Below are 25,787 nucleotides of genomic sequence, written 5' to 3'. Positions count from 1 at the left end.
GCAAGCGGGTGAAAGAAGTCCAGATGAGCGCGCGTAGGTAGGTAGGTAAGTTGGAAGGCAGGTAGCTGGCTCTAAAACTTGCTCGTCTCGCTTTTCTCTCCGTCTCTCGTACTCCTTCCATCCTCCCCCCAACGCCGGAAGCCATGGGGTAGCCAGCAAGCCAGCTGCCGATTTGAAAATCGTGTCCACATCTCCCACTCCCTCCTGCTGGCTCCGCGTCTTCTTCCTGTCCGCCTCCCACTTTGCTTCCCGCGCGTCCCGTGCCCCCACACCCCTGACCTCCCCTTGCTCGGCCCGCTTCGCCGCATCCCAGGAGAGAGAGTTGGAGGTAGAGGAGAAAGCGAGCTACCTAGCCAGCCAGTGGCCATGCTCTTGAGCCCCGGCAAAGAAAAGCGTATGAACCACCAACCCACCTACCCACCCATCCACCTGCCAACAACGCACCCACCAAGAACGACGCCCTCGCACAACACGACGCACACAACACAACATAACAAACCAAAAGCAAATCAGACAGGACACGAAGAATCAGAGAGTAGTATGAGAGAGCGGATAGATTTGCGAAGATCGGACAAGGGGAAGAGAAAAAGAGAGAAGAAGGAGAGAGAGAGAGAGGGAGAGAAAAATCGCAAGAAAAGCAAAGCAAACTCCGACGCCTGCACCGCTCGCTCGCTCGCTGGCTCCAGCGTGTACACAATCCGTACCTTCCATTGGCTCGCTGCTCTCGGCTTTCGACCTAAAAGACAATGACCGACGACACACTACACCACCCACACCACCGACACGGTTCGACAAAAGAGAAAGAGAGAGAGAAAGAAGAGAGAAAAAAGGACAACGGGGAAAAAGGGGATGAATGAATGACATGTCGCACCCACCTAGGCGGGGAGCAGTGAAGAAGAGAAGGACGAACAAGACCACAAATAAGGGCGAGGAAGCGGCGCCGCCCGACGTCTGCCACCACCTTGCTGGCCTCCTCCAACGAAGAGGCGGGCGAGAGTGAGTGCGGAGTTGAGATGTGCCAGACGTGCCGCATCATGCCAGACGGACGGCTGCCGGCCGCGACCCAAAAGGAACGAATCGAAAGAGAAAGAAGGAAAACACACAAACATCCAGTCCCATCCATCCGTCCATCGCCGTCGTATGTACGCTCGTTTTCGCTCGCCCTGCTTCTTTCGCTGCTCGTAAGATCTCGTGTTCGTTACGCTCGTGAGGATATTTCCCGTTTCGTATTGACCAACCAGCAAGCCAAGCCAAGCCAAACAGAGAGAGAAAAAGAGTGAGAAAGACAGAAAGATTCATCAGACAGCATAGTAGTACAAACTTGGACCACATATACCGTCCCATCCTACACAAAGATCACGACCGCCTTTTTTGCGTGTTGCGGCCGAATCGCCGCAAAACCTTGCAAGACGACTGGCTGACTCACAGAACTCACTCACTGCTCCATCTCGCCAAAGTCCCACGAGTAGTCGGCGGCGCTGCCTCCAATCTCTCCCGCGCCGGCGAGGACGCTGTCCATGCCCTCCTCAAACGGGTCCCACATGGCACCCAGGTTGCCCTCGCCCGAGCCGCCGAACCCGCTGCCGCCGCACGAGACGGGCACGAGCGGGTCCCCGAGCGGCTGCAGGTCAAAGGCGCCGTTGCCGGCGCTCGCCGCGTCGGCGAAGAAGCTGCCGCCGGCCGCCATGGGTGGAGGGGACGAAGGGGGCGTCGAGAAGGGGTTGCTGACTGTGCGGCCAGAAGACGTCCGCTTGGGTTTGCTGGGCGACGACGCCCGCGCCACGGCGCGAGCATTGGCGCCCTTGGGTACAGACAGCATGTTTTCAGAGGACGAGTCCTTGGCAGGAGAGTTGCTGTTGAGAAAGTCGTCGTTGTCGGCGACCGGGGACATGGGCGGCGTGGCAACGCCGTCAAAGGGATGTGAGGACTGGAGCTGGAGAATGTCGGAGTCGTCGTTGTTGGTCGAAGTGGGATCGGCAATGTCGAGGTCGAGTTTGCTGTCGTCGGCGGGCTGCGCGGCGGGCGAGAGGTGTTGGTCGAACGGGCTGGAGGCAGCTTCGGCGTTGAAACTGTTTGGCAGCGATGTTAGGCTTGGGTCAACTGGGCTGGCGGAAGAAGCTGGCGACAAAACAGCTGACAGTGCTGAGTGCAGTGAACGCTCTAACGACTCTTCGGGCTTGAAATCTGACAGTGCTGAAGGGGCCACGCAATCTGAGGGTGCTGAAAGGGCCGCAAATGCTGGTGGTGCTGAGGCTGCGGAAGCAACTGGCAATGGGGACGCAGGGGAATCCAAAGAATCAAGTACTGAAGGTGACGACGCTGGAAATTCTGACTCTGCTGACCTTGAGCTGAACGAGGACTGAATGTCGGAGTTGTGCAAGCCGTTGAGGTTTGTAAACCTCGCAGAATCGCACTCGTTGACGTTGGCTGCCGGCGAGTAGCCGGACGAGCCAGGTGAGTCGTCCGAGGAACCAGACGACTCATAGTTGGACGCCAGAGCCTTGCGCGTCCTGCTGGACTTTTCGAGACGCTCTTCCATCTCGGGCCTGTGCTTGCGAGGGCGGCCACGACGGGCCTGCTTCTTGACGGCACCAGGGAAGGCGCCATCGCACATGCCGCGCTGACGGTGACGAGTGAGAGCATCCTGGCGGGCAAAGCCAGCGCCACATGGGCACTTGTACGGCTTGTCGCCGGTGTGAATCTTTGCATGGCGCTTGAGGTCATGCTGGCGAACGAAACATTTTCCGCAGTGATTGCAGCGGAATTGACGATCTCCCAAATGTGTTTGCACGTGGGAGCGAATGTTCTCCCGGCGGCCAAAGGTCTTGCCGCAATCGGGAAAGAGACAGGTCCAGCGGTGGTTGTCAGGATCCTGCTCGCTGATGTAGGCCTGAATCTCTTCGGCAGTGATTCCCGTCTCTTCAATTGAGCCGTCGAGGTTGAGCTCAGCAAACGGCATAACTTGCGGTGACATGGGCTGCTTCATCGGGACTGGAGAGAGAAGGCCGTCCATTTCTGTGCTACTTCTTGACATGGGAACAAGAGATGGACGGCGGGAGAGAGACAGTTGGGGGCCAGGAGCGAGGTGGCCATGGTGCTGGAAAGCCCTTTGGCGAGGTGATGTTGACGGCGAGCAGCCAGGAGAAATTGCATCAGACGAGTACAGCGACGAGTCGTAGCCATTGTCGCTCTCGTGCGTGGGCAGACTGAAGTTGAAGCCGTGGTCCTCGGCCGGAGGCTGGAGATTGATCTCGTAGGGATCGCCGAAGCTCGAAGACATCGGTGCGATATCGAGGTGGTCGAGGGGCGTCATGGGGGATGACTTATTTGACTGCGTGACTTGGGGCGGCAATACACTGAGTTGAACTGTTGCACTTGTGCCGTATACTGCGCGAATATGCCGCTCGAGATCTTGCAGTTGCTGAGGAGAGGGTTGGAGAGGATGGTGGGGAGGTCCATGTTGAAGAGGAGGAGGATGAGGCCCCCCCTGGTTGAGAGGTGGCTGGGCTGGCGAAAGAGGGTGGTGAGGATGAGGATGAGGTTGATTGAGATGAGCTGCTGGATCCTGAAAGTGCGGGAACGGGGGGCCCGGCTGAGCCATGCTCTGCTGCTGCGCTACTTGCACGGTATGCTGTGGGTGGTTTTGTCCTAAGTTAGTACCGTTACTTACCTGGTTGTCGCCCTGGGGGTTAGCTGGGGGTGCCATCCGGTCCGGGAAGGGCGACAGAAGCTGAGGCTTCTGGTCGACGCTCATTCCCCTTCGGTGGAAGTGTTGTCGTTGAGCCATGTTGGGCATAGGTTGTACTTGTGGAGCCTCGAATATGGTCGGCGTGGAGTTTTGACGGCGGTGCATTTGCCTCCGCTGTTGAATACTCGAGGTCGGATTGGACAGCATCTCCGATGCAGGTCGAGTCCGGAAAAGGCTCTTTTGTAGAAGAAATTCGGATATCCTCCGTGTTCCGAAACTGTGGTTGTGTTGTTGTCAGTCGTGGTGCTGGTGTTTGCCATGGTCGCGGCGACATGATCCGCATGGTGATCTACGGATGCTCCGAGCTCGAGCTCGAGCATATATAAATTGCACTCACCTCGCGCAGTGCAAGCGGCGCCCGCCGGGCTATAATATTCCTCGCGTTCCGCTCAGCAGAAGTGTAGGGGTGCGAATTCGCAGCTCAGTGATGCAGGTGTGGGCTTGGCGCTTCGTGCAGGAGAGAACGACGGTAAGCTCTCCCCGGAAGAGGGTCTTGAGGTGGTTGTGTAGTTGTTGTGGTTGTTTTTGTTGGTGTTGTGAAGAAGTGGAGGCCAATTGAAGACGAAGTCTTTAGGCAGAGGTGTGCACGAGAAGCAGCAAAGGCGCAAGATGCAGGATGAGAGGGGAGTTGATGTAGATGAACAGCCAAAACATACAGCTGTCCGGGTAACCAACGTCGTCAGGACCGGGGTAACGCACCAGCCCGACCCGCGACGATCGCTCCCCCCTGTGCCGTGGCTGCCTGACTGCCTGGCGCTGCCGTGCAGGCGGTGAGCTGGGAGCGGCAGAATTTGGCTGCTGAGGTCAGCATTTTTCGCCAAGGTGGCCTGAGCGCCCACAGACCCGACGCAAAATCGCCGGCACCACCTCAACTTCGATCTCCACACGACGACTGAGGAAGACATCCACGACACCGGTTGTCTAGGTACGCCTACACCCTCAAGAGCATCGCCGCTCGCGCTTCGCATTGCTAACACCCTCTCTGCAGGTCGCCATGCAGATCTTCGTCAAGACCCTCACGGGCAAGACTATCACCCTTGAGGTGGAGTCGTCCGACACCATTGACAATGTCAAGTCCAAGATCCAGGGTGCGTACCAACGAGCCTCAAGACCTTTCGCGATGCCATGCTAACGTCCCATTGCAGACAAGGAGGGCATTCCCCCCGACCAGCAGCGCTTGATCTTCGCCGGCAAGCAGCTCGAGGACGGCCGCACCCTCTCGGACTACAACATCCAGAAGGAGTCGACCCTCCACCTGGTCCTGCGCCTGCGTGGTGGTATGGCCAAGAAGCGCAAAAAGAAGGTCTACACCACCCCCAAGAAGATCAAGCACAAGCGCAAAAAGACCAAACTCGCCGTCCTCAAGTACTACAAGGTCGACGGTGACGGCAAGATTGAGCGCCTCCGCCGCGAGTGCCCCCAGGAGCAGGTACGTTTTGATTTACTCCATGTCCCACCAACTTCCCTTGTGCTAATGCTTTCCTTTAGTGCGGTGCCGGTGTCTTCATGGCTGCCATGCACAACCGCCAGTACTGCGGCAAGTGCCACCTCACCTACGTCTTCGACGAGTCCAAGTAAACCAAGGCTCGGCTTGTTTGCGCGCTGGAGGGGACCTTGTTACAACCGGATCCATCTGACGCTACAACGTAGCGCTTTCAGCTAGCAAATGAAATAACTTTGAGCTGAAAACCCCCCATCTATGATGCCATGCGTGATGAGAACCACTAGAATGCGATGCCCGAGGAAAAAAATTTTGAAAAAATATTCACTGCATGCAATGATGCCGGCCAGTCATGGTATCAATCAGTATCAAACCCTCGAATCCCACAGAAACCCCCAACGCCAATCCAAAAACCTAACCTTGACTACCTCTTCCCTTTCGTTCTCTCTTCTCCTTCAACATACCCCACGACGCCCTCAGCCCTCTCTACCCTTGCTACCGTCTCCGTCAACCCTCGCTTCAACGCCACCAAGCCCTCAGTGCCCCTCTCCCACATCGCCCTGACCTCATCACCGCTCTCGCCCTGCAGCGGCTCCAGATGGCTCTGCTCCAGTAACCGCGTGTCCTCATTGGCTCTCCGCAGCGCCGCATCGCGAGCCTCGAGGTGACGGGCCTGCAACGCAGCCATTTCGGCCTCGAATTTCGTAGACCAAGCATTGGCGGCGCGTGATGGGGCCTCGCGGCGCAGGTCGGCCAGCTTTTCGGTTAGTGTGTCTTTCTTCGCTTCGAGCGTGCGGATGCGCGTTGCGATGTGCGTGTTGTAAGGTTCGTATTCTGATGATTTGGGGCTTGCTGTTAGTGGTGGGTGGACCAGAAGAAGTGGGAGCGCGCACCTTGTCTCTCCTCCTCCTGTGGCAGGTCGTCTGGAGGCAAGCCGTTGATGCTGATGCCGTGGCGCGCGCTGGCAAAGGTGCTGCGAATGTACTGTTGCGCGTTAGCATCGGGTTCGGATGCCATGCTGTCATCTCCAAGTGCAAAGATCGATGTCAATCATGTTCCAAGGGCAGACTGACCTCATCGACAAGCTCCTCAACCCTCCTTCTCAACACATCCTCTCCTCCCTCGGGCGCTGCACTCGGCGGAAGATGCAGGTCAATCTTTTGCCGTGCGGCGCGCTTGACGTTCGCGATAAGGTATGCCAGGTCGGCAGGCGCCTGCAGCTCGACCCGGCGGTGTGCTGCCTCCATCCTCAACCAGCAGTTTCTTTCCTTGAGAGCGTACGTATCCTGCCTTCTTCTCACGCTGCTATCTTTGCGATTCGGTGTCGACTATGTCCTGCCGATTCGATTTGAACCAAGTCAAGCCTCCGCTGTCCTGTCTTGTACGACCAAGGATATGTGCTGGGTATGCCGTGTCTTCAGAGCGCGTCGTCGCAAGTCCCAGCCTCGCTTTCAGCCTCAGCCAAGCAAGACGTCCGTCTGCCGTTGGCGCAACAACGTCCGCCGTTGCCCGTTGCCCGTATGCGCGAAACGCGTTTCGAATCGCGCGCAGCTTAGCTTGGATTATCCTCTTATGTCTTCCCGGCCTCGAGACTTTTGAGCGTGGCGGTCGGATTGTATGTCTGCCGGCGGTGGTGCGTGTGCGCGAGCTGGGTGGATTCGTCTTCGTCCTCTCACGCCCTTCCTCTCCTCGACACAATGACGGGTCAAAAAGGATGCGCGACTTTCCCTTCGGCTTGGTCCCTCGAGTATACACTGTCGTGATTGCACCTAGCCGTTTGGCCAACCTCTTTCGATATTCCCAGACAGCCCCGTCTTTAGTTTCCCTTCGCAGGCTCTCTTCTCTCGCGTTACCAGCCACAAGCACTCTATCACCGTTTGGCGTGTCCCTGTCCTCAAAGTCTAGCGACCCCGGCCCAACCCCTCTTGCGCAATCGTTGCTCACGACGAACAGACGGCTGGACGGGCGCGTGGATAGAAACGATTGCGACGAACTGGGTTGGTGCGTTGGGGCAACAACAGCGGCCTGGCCTGGCTTGATCCGGGATGCGAGGGGGCCAGGTAGGGCTGGATGGCTGGCTGGCTGGCTGGCTGGCTGGCAGTATGGGATTCACTGTCGGGCTGTCCAGACGTGATGTCGCAGCTCGTTGATGGCCGTCTTGATTGGTCGAAAAGGGCGTCGTCGTTTGCGCGCCAATCGCAATGGCAAAAGTTCCCAGGTTCGGTCGGTCGGTCGGTCGGATCGTTTGGTCAGGATCGCGCGAGCTTGCCCGGTTGGTTGCCGCTCAACGCAATGCAAAAGGGCGACTGACTTGACGACGGAGCGCGGGTGTTGTTGCGCGCCGGGAGTGGGTGAATGTTTTGGTTCGCCTCACCGCCCAGCCCTGCACGCTCTCCGTCTCTCTCCCGCGGCAGCAGCAGCAGCAGCAGCACGAGCAAGCCTGGGAGGAATGGAATGCCGAGACGCCGACTCCCGCAGGGCCCGAGTGGCCGCGTCGGCTAGCGCCGGCAAGCACGACGACGGCTGATTAGGGCTAGGGCGGCATGGCGATAAGGGGATGATGCGGATAACGCCATCACGGTGTTTGCTTCGCCCAAGACGACATTTCGGAAAAACGGCTGGGGCTGAAAGATATCGTGTTGGCACGGTCGAGTCTATGCACCGCCACGCGCAGTCTCCATACGAAGACATGTCTTGCGTCTTCCTGCCCGTATGAAATTGGACCTGAATCCGTCGTCTCCAACAACAGCAGGTGACGTATGCAGGGTGCGTACGTGGTGATAGTGGAGCAAAAGCCCAACACACACTCCGTATTCTGGCAAACAACAACACAGACAACAAGCACGACAGACAGCGGTGTGATTTGTTTTCTGCTTTGTTGGAGCGCGGCGAATCCACAGCTCCATGCCTACCTAGTTATCTACGGAGTTCCTATCTACCAACAAATCAATCGGTCCAAACATTGGGTCGAGCGGAGATTCCAGCCCTCAAAGTTCACATCGCGTGTCCGTTCCCTCCATCGCTACTCCATCCTTTCCTCCAGCCATACCGTGAAGCCAATCAGTCCAACGCCAAGTTCTCGAGAGTACCTATCCCATGTTTGCGCCGTGTCCTCCACCACCGTAATTACCCTTGAAAGATGAGAAAGACAAAAAGGAAAAGTAGGGCATCTCACCACGACTAAAGAAGACGGTCTGAAGCCACGCTCAAATCATGAACCACCTTCGCGTGCGTGCCCGCTGGTTAGGCATAGAAACCCAAATCAGGCTCCCTCCGTCATCCATCCATCAGCTGCATGAGGCCCGAAAACAAGAAAAGAAAAAGCAGTCCGCGCCATTGTCGGCGAGTACTTCATTCATGGTGTGCGCTGAAACGCGATCGTAGTTGTGATGTAATTTCGTGATGCAGTGTGTTGAGCCATATGTCATGACTGGTGTTGGTTCTGGGGAAACATGTCGGCAATCTCCTCGTCGGTGAGCGTGATTTCGTCGACAGGATCGGGCCGGCGGTCAATGTCCGAGGTGTCGTAGTCGGCGTACGAAGGGAGGAATATGTCTGGAGGCAGGGCCGCCGTCAGTCGTCAAGTCCGGTGACCAGCGCAACTGGGTATGTTCGGAAAGGGGATGTTGCTGCTCACCTTGATTCCAATCGAAGCCCTGGGACGCCTTGACACATGTGATCTGTCGCGTTGTCGAGTTAGCCCTCAAAAATCTCGTCTAATGACCATAAAATGCCTTCTTACTAGTCGTGGAGCATCAGGATGCCCAACGTTCACAACAATGTGCTCGGACTTGGAGATCGAGGAGCCTAGTCCACAGCAATCAGCTTGCGCCTCCCGACAACTTCCCCGCGATCATGTCGCCATGCTCCCTCTAGAGCCTTTTGTGCTGGTATTTCGACGGGCGGGCCCAACTCACTCAGCATGGATGGGCGACGAGTAAAGTAGCTGTGAGGGTGCTGCGACGGAGTCGAGCTTGACGGAGAGCTCGCGGAGCTTGTACCGGCGCTGACGCCATACTGGTACGAAGCTCCGGCGGAACTGGCCGGGCTGTAGGAGCTCGAGCTCGTTGCGGTCTGCTTGTTCTTCTTGGGCTTTGGAATCGCGATCGAGGAAGACATGGCCGTGCTGTGGTGAGAGCGTGGATACGGTACAGAAGCGAGGTGAGGTTGAGGTGAGGTTATGGTGGGCTTGGATACGAGACGAGAGCACGAAGGAGATTGCAACGAGGAGAAACAAGAGGGCCAAGGCTGTTGGAGGAGAGAGGGAGGCTGGTGTGGAGAGCGGAGCAAGTAGTTGGTGAGTAGATCCCGGAGGTTAGTCACGCAGTGTGGTGACTGGGCTCCTGGTGGGTGACTTGGCCCAGCTGCAGATGGCGGCAGGGTTCCGAGCCAGGCGCACCCGTTTGATACACGCCGCTTAGGGAGACTCCCTCACTCGCGGCATATCCGCTTCGACCGATCCCCTCATTTGACGCACGCCCCCCATGACGTATATGGTGTCAATCCAGTCGCCTGGTCCCTTATCAACAAGGGTACTTTGACTTATCTTTCCCTACATTTGGAGTTTTGTAGTTCGACTACCTATGACGACCACCAAAAAAAGGAAGACGGTACGGAACTCAAACACCAAAGTACCAGGCTTGACAAAAACTCCCAAGACACCAGCCAAGCAGCAACAATGAAGCAGACGAGCATCACAAAGCGCCAATCTCCAGCAACCACGCCCACTCCCTTCTTCTTGCCCATTGTCAACCCTTCTCAACAACCGCCCATCACTTCACCTGTCTTCCTTATCGCGAATTAGTATATCAGTCTTTGTTCCGATCTCGCTGGCCGGTCCCGCCGTGCTGGCTACCTTTCTTTCTACCCTCGGCCCCAGCCCAATGGCAACAAGGAACCCTCTCCATCCCATGTGACTGGTCGCTATCATGGGAGAGAAAACAAGGCTAGAGAGAAAGAAGATCGGAGGGAGCCTTGGGACGAGCGCGGAGCCCCCTCTTTCTTTTCTCCAAAATAGGGCTCATCAACACAGAAACAAAAGATTTGCGGAAAGCGGAAGACAAAAAGCACCTTGGCCTCTGAACTTGGAGCGCCTGCGAAACAACCAAAACAAGAGAAAAAAAAAAAAAAAAAAAACTGTCGGTCTTGTACTGAACAACGTGCGGACTAGAAACCCCCGGCAGGCCTCTTGTTGCGCCTGGCTCGCCATGCGAGGGAAACGAAGAAAATAACCCTGAATCAACCCTTTCCATTTGCCCCCGGCCACACCCATTTGGATCATACAAGCCGCACAACGCTCCTCAGGGTATCCCAAAGTATCCGATCCGTATACAATCCCAAAGTGAACACCGAAGAGAACCCGCCCGGATATTCCGCAAACTACAGTTTCACGGAGCTTTTCAGAAACATCAAACAGAAAGAGCTGACCATTTACCCTTGGCCTGCTCACCACCCCTTTTTCCGGGCAAATCGCTTGTTGAGCAGCGCGAGCACCTTGGTCACGTTGAACTGGACATATTCGAGGTCAAGATCCTCCTGATTGTCCTTTTGCATCTCAAGCAAGTCATCCAGCTTAAGATCAAGCTCCAGGAGACCGCGACTCCGGCCTAAGTTCCACGTTAGCTCGTCTTTTTCACCAACCTTGAAGCCGCGTATACCTTTATAATGTAGTGAGATGACAAAAGTGCCGGGGAGGGGGCTCGTAAAGTTGAAGAAAATATTTGCCCTCCTGTTGTCTGGGACGTTGGATTTTTGAATGACCCCTTCCTTTTCGAGTTGTTGGTGCGTGAATTTGTAAGGACCCAGGACTGTTTGTTTTTGTTGCCTCTTCGTCTTGCCTTCAGACTGGCTCCGCACGTTTTGGAGATATGACTTGTACGTTTCCAGCTGGCCGACCAGGTAGGCATTGTGGTCTTTGATTGTCTTCAACACCTGTTCCAGCTTTCTCGTCTCGTCAAGCACCTTGTCTTTCAAGGAACCAAGGTGAACCAGCTCCTGCTCGACTTCGTCACGGAGAAGCGCGAACCCGTCCTCTTTATCAATGACGCCGTTCTCTTGCAATTGGCTGAGAAGCTCCATTGCCCGAATACCCTTCTTGACCATGACAGAGTCGTTTTTGGTCGTGGCAGCGGCCTCGGCGATCCTATCAAGCCGCAACGGTCTCCTCATGATTGATGTGTTTGGTGGCAGCGAGCGGAGGATCATTACAAACGTTGATTTCGCTTCCATGAAGTAAACTTCGTCTTGCGTAATATCCAAGGCCGAGGTAAGGTCGTCAATGGGCGTTTCCCATTTGCTAAACAGGGGAAGGTTGATGGTCCTGTTTTCTTTCCTGGGCAATTGACTCGGGGCGCTGCCAAGCTCCTGTAGCAAAACAGCCAAGTGCGAATTCTCGTCCCGGGTCTGGATCGAATCAGTAACGGTCCCAATGCAAGCTTGAAACCACTTACCAGCGCATCCGCGTGGCGTTCAAGCAGTGCGTGTGTCGCATAGACCTCGTTGAGCGTAATGGACAGCTCGAGGTCGCGCTTCGACAGCGCCACGTAATTGTCCATTTCCAAACTTTCGTAAAAGTCCTGCACCTCGCAGAGATCGAGCATGAACTTGTTGATGCGATCCTTATTTTGCTGCAAGAATGGCTGCAGCTTGATCATGTACGGCTCTTTTGCGTACGATGGCTTGTTAGCCAGGTTTTGCAACATCTTGGCGATGTAGGTCAACGTCCTCTTGGGGTTCTCGGCTGGTGTTGCGTCGATGAGCATGTACGATCGCGGAGTGACGATTGCCGGGTTGATGAAGCGCAAAAAGAAGAAGCCACCGATCAAGGTACATATCGTGGCGTCCGAGGCGTCGGGGTATTTGCGCTTCGACAAGCTGCGGATTTGTTTGCAGATCCACCGGATTCCGTAGGGAGTCTCTTCCAGTCCGTCAATAATGGTGGACAAGAACGAGTTGGCGATTTCCATGAGCATGGTCAGACGAGGAGCGATTATCTGCTGGACCGTCTCATTTTCAGCGGCTTGCTCAGCAGTCACTCCTCGAGGCAGGTGCGCAGGCAGGCTTCCCTCGCTGTCCTCGATCTCTGATATCATCTTTTCGTAAACCTTGAGAGGATTGATTTCCAAATCGAGATCCTTGAGCTCGATCAGCGAATTGATGCGCTCTGCCAACACAACCTTGAGATAACTTTGCCCCGGGCCTCGCCTAGTATATGTGGTCATCATTCTCGAGACAGGAGTGTTGGCTCGGAGGAGTGACGAGTGGTCCATGGTGTTCTCGAATTGGTACGTGAGGACAGACTATGTTCTGTTAGTTATGCCACGGAGCATTTTGGGCCTAAAAACATACTTGGAACATGGTGAGCAAGAGATGCTCTTCTCTGCTCTCGTACTGGTTTCCATAAATGGTAAACATGACGGTTTGGAGCAATGAGTCGATTTCGGCCATCGAAACGAGGCGACAGAGATGGGCGATATGCCTCGGCTCAGACTGCAGTAAAAACAAGAGATTTCCATACTTCTGCGTCTGCTCATCATTAGGAAAGAAGCCTTCCTGAATTTCTGCGGACTCATCAAGGTGGCTAGCAACTTCGTTTTGCTTGGTTGCGTCAGTTTGTTCGTTTTTGCGGGATCAAAAGCTCTTACCTCTTCCAAAGCCATCCGATTCTGAATCAGAAGTGCTATCCGCGAGTCCAAATATCTGACGTCCTTTTCCAACACAAAGTTCTTCTTGGATTGGGTCGAAATTCGTGATTTCAGTTCGCGCAAGTTTTTCTGGGCTGCTTCAAGTCAGTCGCGAGCAATGGTTGGGATGGAGATGCGGGTCAATTACCTCTGGCCAAATCGTCCTCGATTTCCAAGTCCTTCTCCTTGGCGGACATGGACAGGTAGAGGGCCGTGACGGAGTAGCGCTTTGATTGGCGCATGGAGCGCGAGCCATCGTGTGAGGACATGGTGTTTTGCCTGGACACAGGAACGTATGAAGAGGAAGAAGACGTGGATGCCCGCGATGGAGCATGCAGCATGGCTATGGACATTGCTCGGCCAGAGAGAGCAGCTGGCAGGAATGTTCTGCGCCGGCACGCTGCAATCTAGCGGCGTCTCTAGTCGAGGGCCGCAGAGGTCGCTTTTGGCCGGGACAGTCAGGTACAGTTGCACGAAGCTACTGCAGAAGCGATAATGGCGCTGACTTGTGCGTAGGGCGGCGGACAAAGAAAGCCTCGAGACGGCGGTACACCCTGGGTGCCAGTGCGACGGGTGCTATGGCGGTCGGCTCGACTCCAAATCTTTGTTCTCGACCAAGTTCCGGCGCAGATCAGATCATGTATCCGAGAGGCTCTTTGTCGGCGTCCAGCGGGCAGGGATGGTGAGCAAAAGGAACGGGACGAGGAGGAGTAGCGGTCTCGAGGCGAGGGGCAGGAGATTGGGCGAGAGGCGACGAATGACAGAGGGTGTGGATGTCTCTGATGTTGGTCGAATGGGTCTCTGAGGGTCGCGGGGAGGAAAACGAATGTAGTTGGTTGGGGATGTGCAACGGTAAAGGGCGCAGGCGGTTGGTTGGCGGCGGAAAAGGTGAGAGAGAGGGATGTCGAGGGTTTCGTCGCGGCAAGGAGGAGATGTGGAGTGGGTAGTTGGTGGTGGTGGGTGTGTGGAGAGGAGGGAGAAGAGTGAACGGGTTTGGATGGTGTTCGGTGGTAGGGAGCGATAGGTGGTAGGTGGTGGAGGGGACGTTTCAGGAGGAGCTCGTCCTCGCACACGCAGATCGCTGCATACGAAGCCCAAATTGATTCCGGCAAGCCCCCGCGCTCAGGGGCAAGGAATGCTCCAGCACGCCAATCCCGGTCGCCGCCCTGTGCATGCGCCAGCTGGCGAGAGAGACGGTAGACTGAAGACGAAGTAGTGCCTATTCTTTTCCTCTCCCGTCTTCCATGACTGTCGACTGCCCGTCGAACGCTGCTGTGCTGCATGTATCCCTGCTGACTCATCTCAATCTAGCCTGAGGCATCCGCCTAGCACCACCTCCTCGACCTGTAGGTACTGTAACTGCTACACATACATTGATTGTATTATACCGCATCCTGGTAAACATGCCAAGTCTCCATTCTTGCCTGCCCTTGATTCCCTACTCACCATCTGATAAGCCCCGAGCGCTGTGAACCGTGCTCTGCTAACCAAGTACCTTAGGTACGCCTGCAGCATCGTGCATCGCTTGACCACCGACTACTGACGACCTACATACATTCATGCTGCGACAACCATCGCACAGCCGCAGCTAGCTACCTACGTAATACCTCATCACCCAAGTCGTGAGGTCGTCCGTCTGAGACACGCTTCGTCGCGCGCTCCAAGCTTACCTCGCGCCGACGTCTCGACTCGCCGACTACCACCAGACGGCAGCACGCTGACCAGCTCCCCCAGCTTTCCGCCTCTGCTGCTTGAAACGCCGCCCTCGTCGGCCCAGCCCGCTTCGTCTGCACCAAACAGGCGGCTACTGCGGCCACTGCAAAATATCCACTGCTGGCCGACAGACTGGGCCACGACCCCCTTCCCAAAACTCAATCGTGCATGCAACCAAGGGGTACAGACCATTGCTTCATCCTTTCTCAAACAGGACCGCAATCGCCGCCATTAGCGCAAAATATCTGTCCCAGGATCAGCCTGTTGTCCTTCCTGTTCCTGTCCGCATCGTGTGAGAAACTTACGTGCAGGCACATGCGACCACCTCTCGAGACGACAAGTTGAACCGAGTCGACGACGACGACGCCACTACGGCCGCCGCTGCAAACGCCGCCACGACCACGACTACGCGCGATTGGGAAAATGTCACGAGCGGGAGCAGCAGTAGCACCAAGATGCCCCACACGGCTGAGTATTGGAACCCCTCACCAGGAGCATTCATGTTGTTGCCAACATGCCGCCGCTGGATGCCTGACGAGGAACGGGAGCCATCTGTGCCATGACGTTGGTGAACCCCAAGCGAGACTGTTCCCAGGTCGGCGTGCCGCGCAAGAAATCGCGTCTCAGCGGCGTCGATGGGCGCGTGCTCGCGAATCCACGACTCGTAGGCCGCCATGTCCGTTTTTTGGGCGGGCGCCAGCGTCGCGACCAGGTTGGCATAGGCAGTCATGGCGCTGTCTGCAGAGGTTACGGAGCACCAGTTAGCAGGCGCATCGTCGCCTCACCACGGCTCCAGCAACGTCACTCACTATACTGCCCAAGTTTTACGAATATTTCGCCAAGAAGAAGCGTCCGTCGTGTGTGCACATCATTGCCGTACCGAGCCTCGAGCCTGCGCGATGCGGGCGCCGCCATACCCTGTTGGTCTCGCAGTGCGCTCTGTTGGGCGATCCATTTATCCATCTCGCTCAGCTTTTCCTCCAGCTCGCTCAGCTCGTCCTGGATGTGCAGCAGAATGCGGTGCTGGAGGTATTCGAATCTCCGGTACAGGGGCCTCACGTGCCCTTCTCGTGCCCTTCCCTTCTCCGCATCATGTTCGTCATCATCACCTGGATGGGGATCTGGTCCTTCCGCAAGCTTCATGGCCATCTTTTCATACCCGGCTATCGTCGTCCTGCCAAACTCCGCTAATTCCGTTTGATAGTGCTGTCCACCCCCTCCAGAAAAGGCAAACTGCTGGGCCAGGGGTTGGTATTGGCTGTAGCCGGGAGCCCTGTCCGCATGATAGCTCGGATCTGATGCAGGTACGAGAGCCGGTCGACCAGGTGGATCCTCACAGCAACCACACGTCGCCCCTTGCCGTGTCTCTGAAGACCTACAATAGGGGAACATGCCTGAAGCGCCATCACCAGCGTTGTTGCTTCGGAAATGCGGTTCGTCCCGCGGCGCTGGATGCTCTGCGCTGCATGGCTTGCTGATATGCAATCGCAGCTGCTCCTCTTGCTCCATGAGCTTGTGCAGTCTGGCGTCGGCGCCTGCCATGAGCTGTGGGCTTTGCGCAATCTCTCGGACGAGCCTCTGGATGGCAAGCTCTCTCTCTGTATCCTCGTCGTCTTGCGTCTCTTTGGCAACTTGGATCGTCTCTGGCTCACTATGGCCTATGTTAATCCCGTTCGGACGGCCGCCTTGCATGGAAATGCCCGAATCCGAATGAATCCTCTCATGATCCACGAGCACGGGTCTCGGAGTCGCCGTCTCTCCGGAGATGGTTCTGGTGGTTGCAACTTCCTCCATTGAAGAGTGTGCAGAGGCCGGATGAATGAATGAGGCGCCTGATTCCACGATGTCGCAAGCAAGCGGATTACTGTGTCGCCTCCGTCGCTTAGGAGGGTCGCCTCCACCCTCGCCTACAAGCTTTGATGACGATGCTTCACTGAAATCCGAGTGCTTGGGACGGCGGCTAACGCTTCCGTTCCCGTCTCTTTTGCTGGGACGCCTTCGCTTGGTGATGGTAGAGCGCTCGTACGACTGCTGCGTGATTGTGGAGTTGCTACCGCTCGAGGTGTTGGTGCTCTCAGATGAGTGGGTGAGCTCTGAAAAAACAGACAGGAGCGACGCGTTTGACAAGGTGGGTAATGTATAGGCTCTCCGAAGTAATGAGCTGTGCTTATGACGAAGCCTTGAAGAGACACTGCTCTTTGGACCTGTCTGCTTCTCCCTATCTCCTTCGCGGGTGTTGGACGTTCCCGTGAAGTTCCTACCAACGGCACCAGGTCCGTTGCAGCGGCGTGGAGCTTCTGCAAGATCACTTCTGCGCCGGCAGCTGGTTGCGCGCGCTGACGCACCCGCCGACCTGTGGTTATGATTGCGCACGTCGGGGAGGCTACTGCTCCTCCCGCTGGCCGAAGCTTCTGCGCTCGATTGATCAATCCTTTCCCACTGGGGCAAAACGTCGCCGCTGATAAAAATGCCGGCGCCAGGGTCCGTCGACCAAGATAGCAATGAGACCTCTTCCTGAGTGCGGGGCGCGACAGGCACGGACACGAGCTCAGATGGTGGTCTCGGGGATCGCGGCGAGGATGGCAAAGGCTTTCGCGACGCTGTGGCTGCAATTCCGGATCCAGACGACGACGCCGTCCCGGGCCGGGTGAAGCTGACTCGCAATGTCGATGGTCGTGCTTCTCCTCTGGTGGAGGGTGATCCGTGATTCTGTTGAACGTGGTTGTGGTGGTCGACGTCGATTCCTATGCGCTGCGGCGCTACGGCTACCGGCTGCTGATCTTCATTCGGATTCGTCGTCGATAAACGTCGTGGTGCGCTGCTGTTGAACCGCGGCAGCAGAGACCTCGAGCTACTGGTATTTCCGCTATCAAGCAATGTCTCTTCCGAAGGACTGTTCCTGCTGTTGGAGTTGGGGCCGCCTTTGCTGTCATGGTCAATGTCTCTTTTCCTCGTTCCCTGGCCGACGTCCTCGACGGCTTTAGTAGTTGTCGTCAAACCACCAAGTCTCTTCTCTTTTGACACGTCTATGTCTCCAGCAGATCGTCGCTTTCCTTCTTTTCGTTTTTCCGCTGCATCGCAGTGTTGTGCCCTTGCGTTGTTGGCCTCATCATTTTCGCGAGCCTTACTTCCCTCGACACGTCGCCCGCTCGCGCCGGAAGCGTCAAGAGCGGCAGCGGCAGCAGCCTGTCTCGCTAATCAGCATCCACACTCTTCATTGCGTACACACGAACCAGACGGCTCTGCAACCGCACCCTCAAAAACGGTATCAGCGTCGATTCAACAGACCAATCTGCGCCTCGCCGCAACGCCACGAACTCCCCCAAACCGACCGACCATGCATCCCCATTGTCTGCCCTAAGCCCTCACAGACTGGGCCACATCTTCCCCCTCCCCGTTGATGCTTGCTTACACGCGCAACTCTGCTAATCCCCACTGTCTTCGTCGTCGTTCCTTCCCCCTACAAATGGAGGGGAGCCGCCACCTTGTCACCGAATTCCTTCGGCGGCATGCTGCTCGCACGCGGTCTGACGGCAGACGCCGAGCGAGCCACGTGGGACGTGTCTGTAGGTGGTAGGCATGCAGTGGGCAAGAAGTCCGAGAGCCACGCGCACGCAAGCAAGCCACCAACTTCCTCTCCGCGCGCTTCTAACCGGGGGGGGACGAATCTGAGAGAATTCGCGAAACGAGCCCCGCCCAATCGGGATATGGCTGTCCAAGGAAAATGACAATATGCCGACGAAGAAGCGGCCGACTTGGTTTATGCGCGCTGCTTGCTTGCTTTCTCTCCCTCTCTCTGTACTCACCGGGGTGTTGTTGGCCATTGCCGCTGGCCGGCTGCCGGTCGGTTGGCTCTGCGAGCGCATGTGCTTGCTCCTCCTCGACTGTTCGGCGGACGGTGGTGTTGCGGCCATGGTCGAGTGATGCGACGAGATGCGAGGGTCGCCGTGGTGGTGAGTGGCGAGGACGTAGTCTGTCTCCTCTTCTTTTTTTTCCTTCTTCCTCTTTCTTGTCCGGCGGTCTGATTGCGCGGCGACGTCAGCCTGAGTCTATTCGTCCGATGGCGTGAAACCGTCCAGGACGAGACGAAAAGTCAAAAAGGAGCGGCGTCGAGACGGGTGACGACGAGATTGCTGCGCTGTGGCCAGTCGACAGGAGTGAATGGTCGTCGTCTGCGCTGGACAAATACACAAGATGACGACGACGACAACAGCGGCGGCCAAATGAGAGGAACGAAAATGGGCGCCTTTCTCTGCAACAGCAGTCACCCACTCAACCACTCCACACACCAGCAAGGCTGGACTGAGCAAACGGGACCTGCTGCGAGAAAAGCCGACAAGAAGAGAGGCGGAAAAGCAAGGCGGCAGAGACGACGTCGGGGGAGGAGACACATGCATGTAAGTACCCCTCCATCCACCCTCTCTGCCTCTCTCCAGCCCTCCAGCCGTCCGCTCGTTCTCCGCGCAAGCACCCGAGTCGTGTGTTCAGAACTGGAGTCGCACCGCCGCACGCCCGTGTGTGCTGTACGATGTTTGTACACGACTGGATGTTGTGGCACCCGTCCTGTCCTACTCCACACCGCTGCGATGCCTCCCTCTTTGTCGTGAAGATGGTTGGGAGCACGGTGGGCGACGGAAGAAGATTGATCTACCTCAGTCCCAAGCCGTCGCTCAGTTGGGCGCAAGCGCTTGAATGCTCCATACAATGACCATTCTCCAAGAGAGGAAATACTCCCCCATCTTCAATGCACCAGGAGCTTGAAGACTCCCCCGTCTCTATGCGTTTTGACACAGTACCAAGAAGTCACGGAGTTGGCAATTTCTTTCATCACTCACTACGGGAGGGCGGTCTGGGGCGTCAAGTGCAAGGCAAGTTGAGTAACCATTCACTTGGGCTGCGTGGGAGTACGAATGCCTCTGTCTTTTTACTTTTTTCTCACCTTTATTCTTAGAGTCCTTCTTTTCGGTTCTGCGCCCTTGGATACCTGCAGATAGCTAGCTGTGGCGTCCACCACCCATCAACCACTTGCGGTCTGCGGCAGATGGCCACGTTCGGGAGGCAAGGCGAGGCAGACATCGAGGCTTTCCATGGTAGCAAAATTCGTGGCACACATGGTGACTACGACTGCTCCCCGTGAGTCCACGCAAAGGACTTGGTCAGCTCTAGTGCTCAGTGTCTTAGTTGCTTGCACGCTCCCTAGATGCACACATGCATGTTGACATGGAAATTTTCCATCAATCTACGCCACTCCTATGCTCTAGCTGACTGCTTCCTCTTGGACTGGCTACTTTATGTGCCCACGACTTTTGCTACAGAGCCTCGGATGCGGTGCCGCCAAACGTTGGTAATAAGGAGAGAGCCATTTCCCTGGTCTCCCATCTTGAGGAATCACACACACATTGATTTCCTACTTCTATTCAACAAAAGAGAAAGAAATCGCCGGCGAAAAACAAGTCAAGAGCAAGCAACCCGCGGGGTTACCAGAAGTCTAAAACGAACAGAATGATCTCATTGGTATATATTAACTCAGATGCAAGCCTCCCGCTTTTTCCCTTCCCCCTACCGCGCTCCCTTCCATCCATCCCCCCCCCCCCCCCTTGCACCCCTACCCAGCCAACCCGTTCTATCCTACGTCATTAGATATCCCATATCCAACCAACCGTCCATGCAACCCTTGCTTTTTGATAATGTTGTTTCGATGCCGGACCGAGGGTGGGATCGGGATCCCCAGGAAAACAAAGATCCCATCGCTCGAAAACCCCCGGCGCATCGTCTTGTCGGAGGGAGATGATCCACCGCAACTCTCGCCCCCCTGGTCTGGTCGTCGTACGGCGGAAAAAACAGAAACCGCAGACACCCAGACGAGAAGAGAGAAAGTTTGCGCGGTAGACCAAAGACTGCAATCTCACCAGAGCAGTCGAGGGCTGGACCCGTCCACACGGCGCCTCCCTCTCACGGAAGCGGGCCGTGCTTTCGCAAAAGTCCAAGCCAAAACCAAAGAAGAAAGATGAGGAAAGAAAAAAAGACACGTCTATGCGCAAACGCTCGCTGCTCTCCCCGTCTATATCCCAAAAAAAAAGACAAAGCAAAAAAAGTGGCAGAAACAAGACTCCTTGGCAATGCAGACGACGAACCGTATGTACACTTTTTACAAGTAGTCTTGCGGAGTTGAGTTTGATGTTATGTTCGTTGTTGTCGTTTTCGTTGGGCGTTTAGTTTGTTGTAGAGAGAGGTAGGGAGGGATGCCGCGGAATGGTCGGTTGGCGGGAGCAGTTTGCGATTTTCCTCTTGCCTTCCTTTGGTCTGGCTGTAGGAAATCGCCGCGGCCGCCCGGTCATTACTTATGAACGGGTTCCGGGCGGTGATTGCTAAAAGCGAGAAATGTCTCTGCCGAAAGCCCAGTTGACGAACCTGAAAAAGACGGGTCAGCCAATTGGTTCCAAATTCGAGACTTGTTCATAAGACAAAGTCTCGGCCAGGGGAAACTTACCAGTAGAGCGGGATCAGCATCTTGTTGCGGATACTGACAGCCTTGGTCAGGTAGGCACCGCGCCAGATGAACCACGCAGCGCGGCCGGAGATGTTGCCACCAGCGCCGCTCTGCATGATTGCGCGCCAGTTACCCAGGTAGGCCATGACACCCAAGTTGTTCCAGCGGAAACCCTTGCCCTTCTCCAGAGCCTCGTCGCCCTTGTTCAGCTGGCTTGCGAGCCACTTGCCCTTCTGGTAGGCGACTTGCGCCGTGGCAGGGTACATGGTGCCCTCGACCATGGCGCAGTCACCAATGGCGTATACGTCCTTGAGGACTGCGCGAGTCTTAGTCTCCTCGTCAGTTTCGGGCTCAAGAATCATGCGAAGCTGGTTGTTGGTGATGATGGCGCCGCTGCGGGGGTGCTTCTTCACCAGCCAGCTCTCGACGCCCTTGTCGGATCCCTGGATGTCGACTCTCCTAGCCGGCAGGTCGCTGAACCGCGACAGAGCCTTCTTGACGAAGGGGTTCATCATGAGTCCAGTGCTCCAAACGACCATGCCGACGCCAATTTCTCCCTCTTGCCTGACCTTGAGCGTGTAGCAGCCCCTGGGGTCCTTGATGCCGGTCTGGTTGGAAGGAACGCCAGTGCGGAGCTCCTCGACGTGGTGGGACGTCTTGATGTCGATTCCATCTCTCTTGAAAACGTTCATGGCGTACTTGGCGAGGTTCTCGTCGAACATGGACAGGACCTTGGACGCAACATCGTAGACCGTGATCTTGTAGAACGGCATGAGCTCGGGGTACAAGTTGGACAGATCCTCCTTGATAATGTCGTGCAGCTCGGCAGAGAACTCGATACCCGTGGGTCCACCTCCAACGACGGCGAAGTTTAGCAGGTTCTTGCGCATCTGGTCCGAAGTCGTAGGCAATGCGGCCGTCTCGAAGCCTGCACATCGTCAGCACTTTTCTTGGTCCTGTGTCAATCCAACTCACACTCCAGAATGCGGTTCCTGATTCTCCTGGCGTCACCAACGTCCTTCAAAAAGTATGCGTTCTCCTTGACACCGGGGGTGTTGAAAGTTTGGCTGTAGCATCCCACGGACATGACCAACTTGTCATACGACAAATCGAACAAGTCACCCCTCTTCGACTCCTCCGCCTTCTCGAGAGATCTTTGCTCGCCAGTCTTGTTCTCATGGCGGTCTGCCGTCAATGCCATGCCCTGGGAAGGGTCATCTACCGCCTCTTCGATGGCAATCTTCTTCCTCTTGAAGTCGACCGAGTCGGCCCATCCCTGAAAGAACTTGATGTCGGTTTGTTTGCTGCGAACGGGCTCTAGCGCGGTGCGGAATTCGAGGGTACCAACGGAGGTCGAGGCGAGAAGGGGAGTGAAAACGAAGTAAGAACGGGGAGAAACGACGACGACCTGGTACTTTTTGGGGTCGAGGCGGCGCGCGGCAGTGTAACCACCCCATCCTGTGAAGTTTATTAGCTTGAGCTTTTTCTTCGCGCTTCCCCTTGCGATTGGCACCAGGGAAAAACCAGGGGTGTCACAAGCGAACATACCGGAACCGAGAACTACCACTCGTTCTCTGTCTGGACATCCAGTCAGCTCCAAACATCCGAATTTTCAGTGGTGTTCCGCACCCTCTTTCTGCGCATCCAATGCCTCAACGGAAATGCTCCTCCTCTGTCCATACTGTGTCGCAAGTCGCGCGTGCGCGAGGCCGTTGGCCAGCTCGCCGAGGCGGCGGCGCTGCAAAGCAATTGACATTGCTGGTGTTAAAAAGGAGCTTGTACGCGCTCAATTGGAATCCGGAATGGCTAAGAAATGTTAAAACGATTGTAATTCGACTCGCAGCGCCGCGTTTTTGGATGCTGCCGAGTTTGCGAAGGCCCTGAGGCTAGAATGACGTATCGCGTGCGGAAGTGCCGGGGCGAGTCAGGGAAGAACCCAGAGACCAACAAAGGAAAGAGGATTCGACAGTCGCTGCGCGGAAGACGGGAGAGAGGCAACCGACGAGCGCCAGCAGCAAAAGCAGCAGCGGAGCTCAAGATGAAGCGGACCTCGGGTGGTTGGTGTTGGTTGTCGAGGACGAAGGGGACGAAAAGGAAACGGAAGTGTCCCCCCAAAATTTTTTTTATCGACAAGCGCAACAAAAAAAATGGCGTACAGCTAGCAGGCCCCGCGGCAGGCGCCGTAGGGCTTACTAGATTTATACGCGATTTTCAGCCAGCCCCTACCATACAACTCCTTCAGCCAAAGAGGACCGGCGAAGCTCGGAGTAAGCCATTGCACGGTACTCGGGGCCCGCCTCGACCCTCACCCTCTCCACCTACGCCGAGTAATCTCGAATGGGCCAGCTGTTTTGTTCCAGTCATCCCCAGCGCCGCCCTCCTTTTGCTCTCTACCCGATATCGGGTGCCGTACGCGCCGCCTTGGTCTCGGGATCGGGATCCTGAGCGTCCAGCGTTGGGACGGCTTGTCGGGAGTGTTGAGAGTTGAGACCTCCGGGGGTGGGCAGGCAGAGGATTCGATTCTTTGTTGTTTGCAAGTACCCTCTCATCGAGCCGTGTGCCAGCTGTTGTCCGTGTCCGTATCGGTTGCATCATCAATTGTCTATCCCTACTGCGAAGATTATGGATATCAAGTCTAGAAATTCTCTCATTGGCATCCGTCGTCCGCCGTACCCGCTTCCTCGAGCACTGTCCCCGTTGAGAATGACGAACCCGTTCAACCAAAGCGGCCAGCCGACGCCGAACTTAGCCGAACAAAAATCCTTCTTGGAGCAGATTGTTGCTATCAAGAACCAACCACGTGCCGTCTAATTACGGCCATTACAGCAGCGTATCGCCCAATGCGCAGCGAACGATGCTGCAGCCCGCACGGATCGTTTCAGAAGCGCCCTGCAGATCAACCAGAGTCAGTCGGATAAGGCTCGGCCATGGGGCGAGTATTTGAATGCAACGTACCTGCACCTCGAGGCTGGGATTGACCTCGACAAGATCCAGCGCTATCAGGCTGCCTGTCTCGGCCACGCACTCGGCGATGAAGTCACCCTCTCGTAGGGTAAGCCCCCCTCGCACGGGAGTACCCGTACTGGGCGCCCATTGAGGGTCGAGGCTGTCAATGTCGAAGGAAAGGTGGATGGGTGTGTCGCTGCCTATCCATCCGAGGGCCATGTCGACGACTTTGCCGATGCCGTACCTAAACTGGGTCAGCCGGGGAACGAATAAACGCGGGGTGAGAAAGACGCCCGCATGGACCTGTAAGGATAACGAACCTGTCAATGTCGTGCATCGAAAAGGCCTTGATACCATTTTCCCTCAGGATCTTCTTCTCGCCCTTGTCAATGTCGCGCAGACCAATGTATACGATCTTCTTTGTGCTGATCCGGTGCTCGTCCCGGATCCAGCCAAAAATGTCCTCACGCTCCTCCTTGGCCAAGCCCGTGAGGAAGGCCACGGGCATGCCATGAATGTTTCCGCTGTCCGACGTCTCGGGCGTGTTGATGTCAGCATGAGCGTCGACCCAGATGACGCCGATCTCCCGTCCCAGCCTCTCTCGGGTAGCCTTCGCGGTGCCGGAGATGGAGCCGATGGCAATGGAGTGATCACCGCCCAGAGTCAGGACGAACCGACCCTTGGATGCATGCTCGTAGACCTGCTGACTGAGCTCTTTGTTGACTGCGCTACTAGACCGCGGAGACTTCATTTTGCGATGGTCTTCGTCTTGCTTGGGGATGACGTGAGCATAGTTATGCACCTGTCCATCGAAGCTGATGTTGAACTCGAGGTCGTCTTTCAGCTGGTCGAGCAGACCTGCTTCAATGAGGGCCATTGGTGCAGCATCGACACCAGATTTTCTCTGCAGATGGCGACCACTATTAGCGTCCAGGTAGGCGGGGATTGGGATGAGGCATCTCACCTGTCCACCAGAATAACCGACTGCGACGACGCCCAGCTCATCCCGCTGGGGGAGGAACTTGGGCTGGAGCGTGGGTGCGTGTGTCATGATGACAGGACTGGGAGCGCGGAGAGGAGGGGATAAGGGGCGTGGAAGAGAGTTGCAAGCGGCTTTGGCAGGTTTTGGTGCGCGAGGAATGAGTCTCTGAAGGACTGCGGTTGCCATTGTTCGAGCGGCTGAAAAGCCGCGGGACCCTTTTTATGGCCATGTCGCGGTCGGGCTGGCGAGATTGAGGCTCTCCGTATCTCCTGGGCTTTACGTAAATTGGGAGGACTGAGTTTTTCGCGTTGGTGTTGAATTTCCCCTAAGTACAGGTTCAGACGATTTCGTCGCCTATAACTGTACTTAAGGGAAGTTTGGGCTGTGCGCAGGTGTTGAGTGGAGTCCCGTGGCCGCGCATGTCAGGGCATTTGAGCCGAGCCCGAGCTTGGCCGGCGCCTGTCAACTACATCCAACGCCCTCATCTGCCACCTCCCCGCCGCCTCTGCTCGATAAAAGCCTGTCATCATCCGAAATCGCTGCCTGGAAACGACAAATCTCTTGCCCATCGTTCTGTGCGCCAGCAATTCCTTGGACCAGCCAGCCGAGGTGAGCACTCGGACCTGGAGCACCCCACGCTGTTTTCCCCGATTTAGGAAAGTCTAAAGCGCAGGACCATTTCCATCACATTTTTCGCTTCAGACGCCCCAAAGTCCAGCCGTCAAAGTCTTTGCTTTCTTATCAGTTCAATGCATGTGCTGCTCCCAGAGGCGTACTGGACTATC

General features: G+C 56.1%; 9 protein-coding genes across 9 annotated transcripts; 2 read left to right on the top strand and 7 right to left on the bottom strand.

The window, feature by feature from the left end:
- Positions 1-1,660: 1,660 nt before the first annotated feature.
- On the bottom strand, positions 1,661-4,166 carry BKA78DRAFT_43306 (uncharacterized protein; the record flags this gene model as incomplete). Its single annotated transcript, XM_066893175.1, has 2 exons — positions 4,086-4,166; positions 1,661-3,965 (listed from the first exon to the last, which is right to left on the bottom strand). A coding segment is annotated over exon 2 (2,235 nt), but the record flags the coding sequence as incomplete, so codon positions are not given.
- A 576-nt stretch (positions 4,167-4,742) lies between these two features.
- BKA78DRAFT_257323 (ubiquitin family-domain-containing protein) lies at positions 4,743-5,326 on the top strand (the record flags this gene model as incomplete). The annotated part of the gene is made up of 3 exons (XM_066885178.1): positions 4,743-4,836; positions 4,894-5,177; positions 5,237-5,326. The coding sequence occupies 3 exons, from the start codon at positions 4,743-4,745 to the stop codon at positions 5,324-5,326; spliced, it is 468 nt and encodes a 155-aa protein (XP_066739871.1).
- Positions 5,327-5,613: 287 nt separating this feature from the next.
- BKA78DRAFT_258082 (uncharacterized protein) lies at positions 5,614-6,436 on the bottom strand (the record flags this gene model as incomplete). Its single annotated transcript, XM_066885248.1, has 3 exons — positions 5,614-6,041; positions 6,083-6,173; positions 6,263-6,436. The coding sequence occupies 3 exons, from the start codon at positions 6,434-6,436 to the stop codon at positions 5,614-5,616; spliced, it is 693 nt and encodes a 230-aa protein (XP_066739870.1).
- A 2,177-nt stretch (positions 6,437-8,613) lies between these two features.
- On the bottom strand, positions 8,614-9,000 carry BKA78DRAFT_258010 (uncharacterized protein; the record flags this gene model as incomplete). The annotated part of the gene is made up of 3 exons (XM_066885236.1): positions 8,614-8,744; positions 8,827-8,869; positions 8,932-9,000. Coding segments are annotated over 3 exons (243 nt in total), but the record flags the coding sequence as incomplete, so codon positions are not given.
- A 1,634-nt stretch (positions 9,001-10,634) lies between these two features.
- On the bottom strand, positions 10,635-13,140 carry BKA78DRAFT_299490 (GTPase-activating protein-like protein; the record flags this gene model as incomplete). The annotated part of the gene is made up of 5 exons (XM_066887060.1): positions 10,635-11,591; positions 11,639-12,487; positions 12,537-12,785; positions 12,833-12,966; positions 13,020-13,140. The coding sequence occupies 5 exons, from the start codon at positions 13,138-13,140 to the stop codon at positions 10,635-10,637; spliced, it is 2,310 nt and encodes a 769-aa protein (XP_066739868.1).
- A 1,640-nt stretch (positions 13,141-14,780) lies between these two features.
- BKA78DRAFT_356637 (uncharacterized protein) lies at positions 14,781-18,498 on the bottom strand (the record flags this gene model as incomplete). The annotated part of the gene is made up of 5 exons (XM_066892092.1): positions 14,781-14,829; positions 14,890-15,322; positions 15,394-15,879; positions 15,964-17,770; positions 18,391-18,498. 5 exons carry the CDS (start codon positions 18,496-18,498, stop codon positions 14,781-14,783), a joined length of 2,883 nt encoding a protein of 960 aa, XP_066739867.1.
- A 2,275-nt stretch (positions 18,499-20,773) lies between these two features.
- On the bottom strand, positions 20,774-23,071 carry BKA78DRAFT_43096 (pyridine nucleotide-disulfide oxidoreductase-domain-containing protein). Its single transcript, XM_066893174.1, has 5 exons — positions 22,704-23,071; positions 22,623-22,652; positions 22,050-22,532; positions 21,075-22,002; positions 20,774-20,995 (listed from the first exon to the last, which is right to left on the bottom strand). Exons 1-5 carry the CDS (start codon positions 22,828-22,830, stop codon positions 20,953-20,955), a joined length of 1,611 nt encoding a protein of 536 aa, XP_066739866.1. The 5' UTR covers positions 22,831-23,071; the 3' UTR covers positions 20,774-20,952.
- On the top strand, positions 22,666-23,745 carry BKA78DRAFT_43084 (uncharacterized protein). The gene has a single exon (XM_066893173.1). It carries the CDS (start codon positions 22,966-22,968, stop codon positions 23,560-23,562), a length of 597 nt encoding a protein of 198 aa, XP_066739865.1. The 5' UTR covers positions 22,666-22,965; the 3' UTR covers positions 23,563-23,745.
- Positions 23,746-23,894: 149 nt separating this feature from the next.
- BKA78DRAFT_333645 (arginase) lies at positions 23,895-25,071 on the bottom strand (the record flags this gene model as incomplete). Its single annotated transcript, XM_066890111.1, has 4 exons — positions 23,895-23,963; positions 24,030-24,264; positions 24,341-24,924; positions 24,985-25,071. The coding sequence occupies 4 exons, from the start codon at positions 25,069-25,071 to the stop codon at positions 23,895-23,897; spliced, it is 975 nt and encodes a 324-aa protein (XP_066739864.1).
- Positions 25,072-25,787: the final 716 nt, after the last annotated feature.

This window comes from Phyllosticta capitalensis (assembly GCF_038381095.1).
Source record: "Phyllosticta capitalensis strain CBS 128856 chromosome Unknown BKA78scaffold_11, whole genome shotgun sequence".
NCBI lineage: Eukaryota > Fungi > Ascomycota > Dothideomycetes > Botryosphaeriales > Phyllostictaceae > Phyllosticta > Phyllosticta capitalensis.
This window is presented reverse-complemented; position numbering and strand designations above follow the sequence as displayed.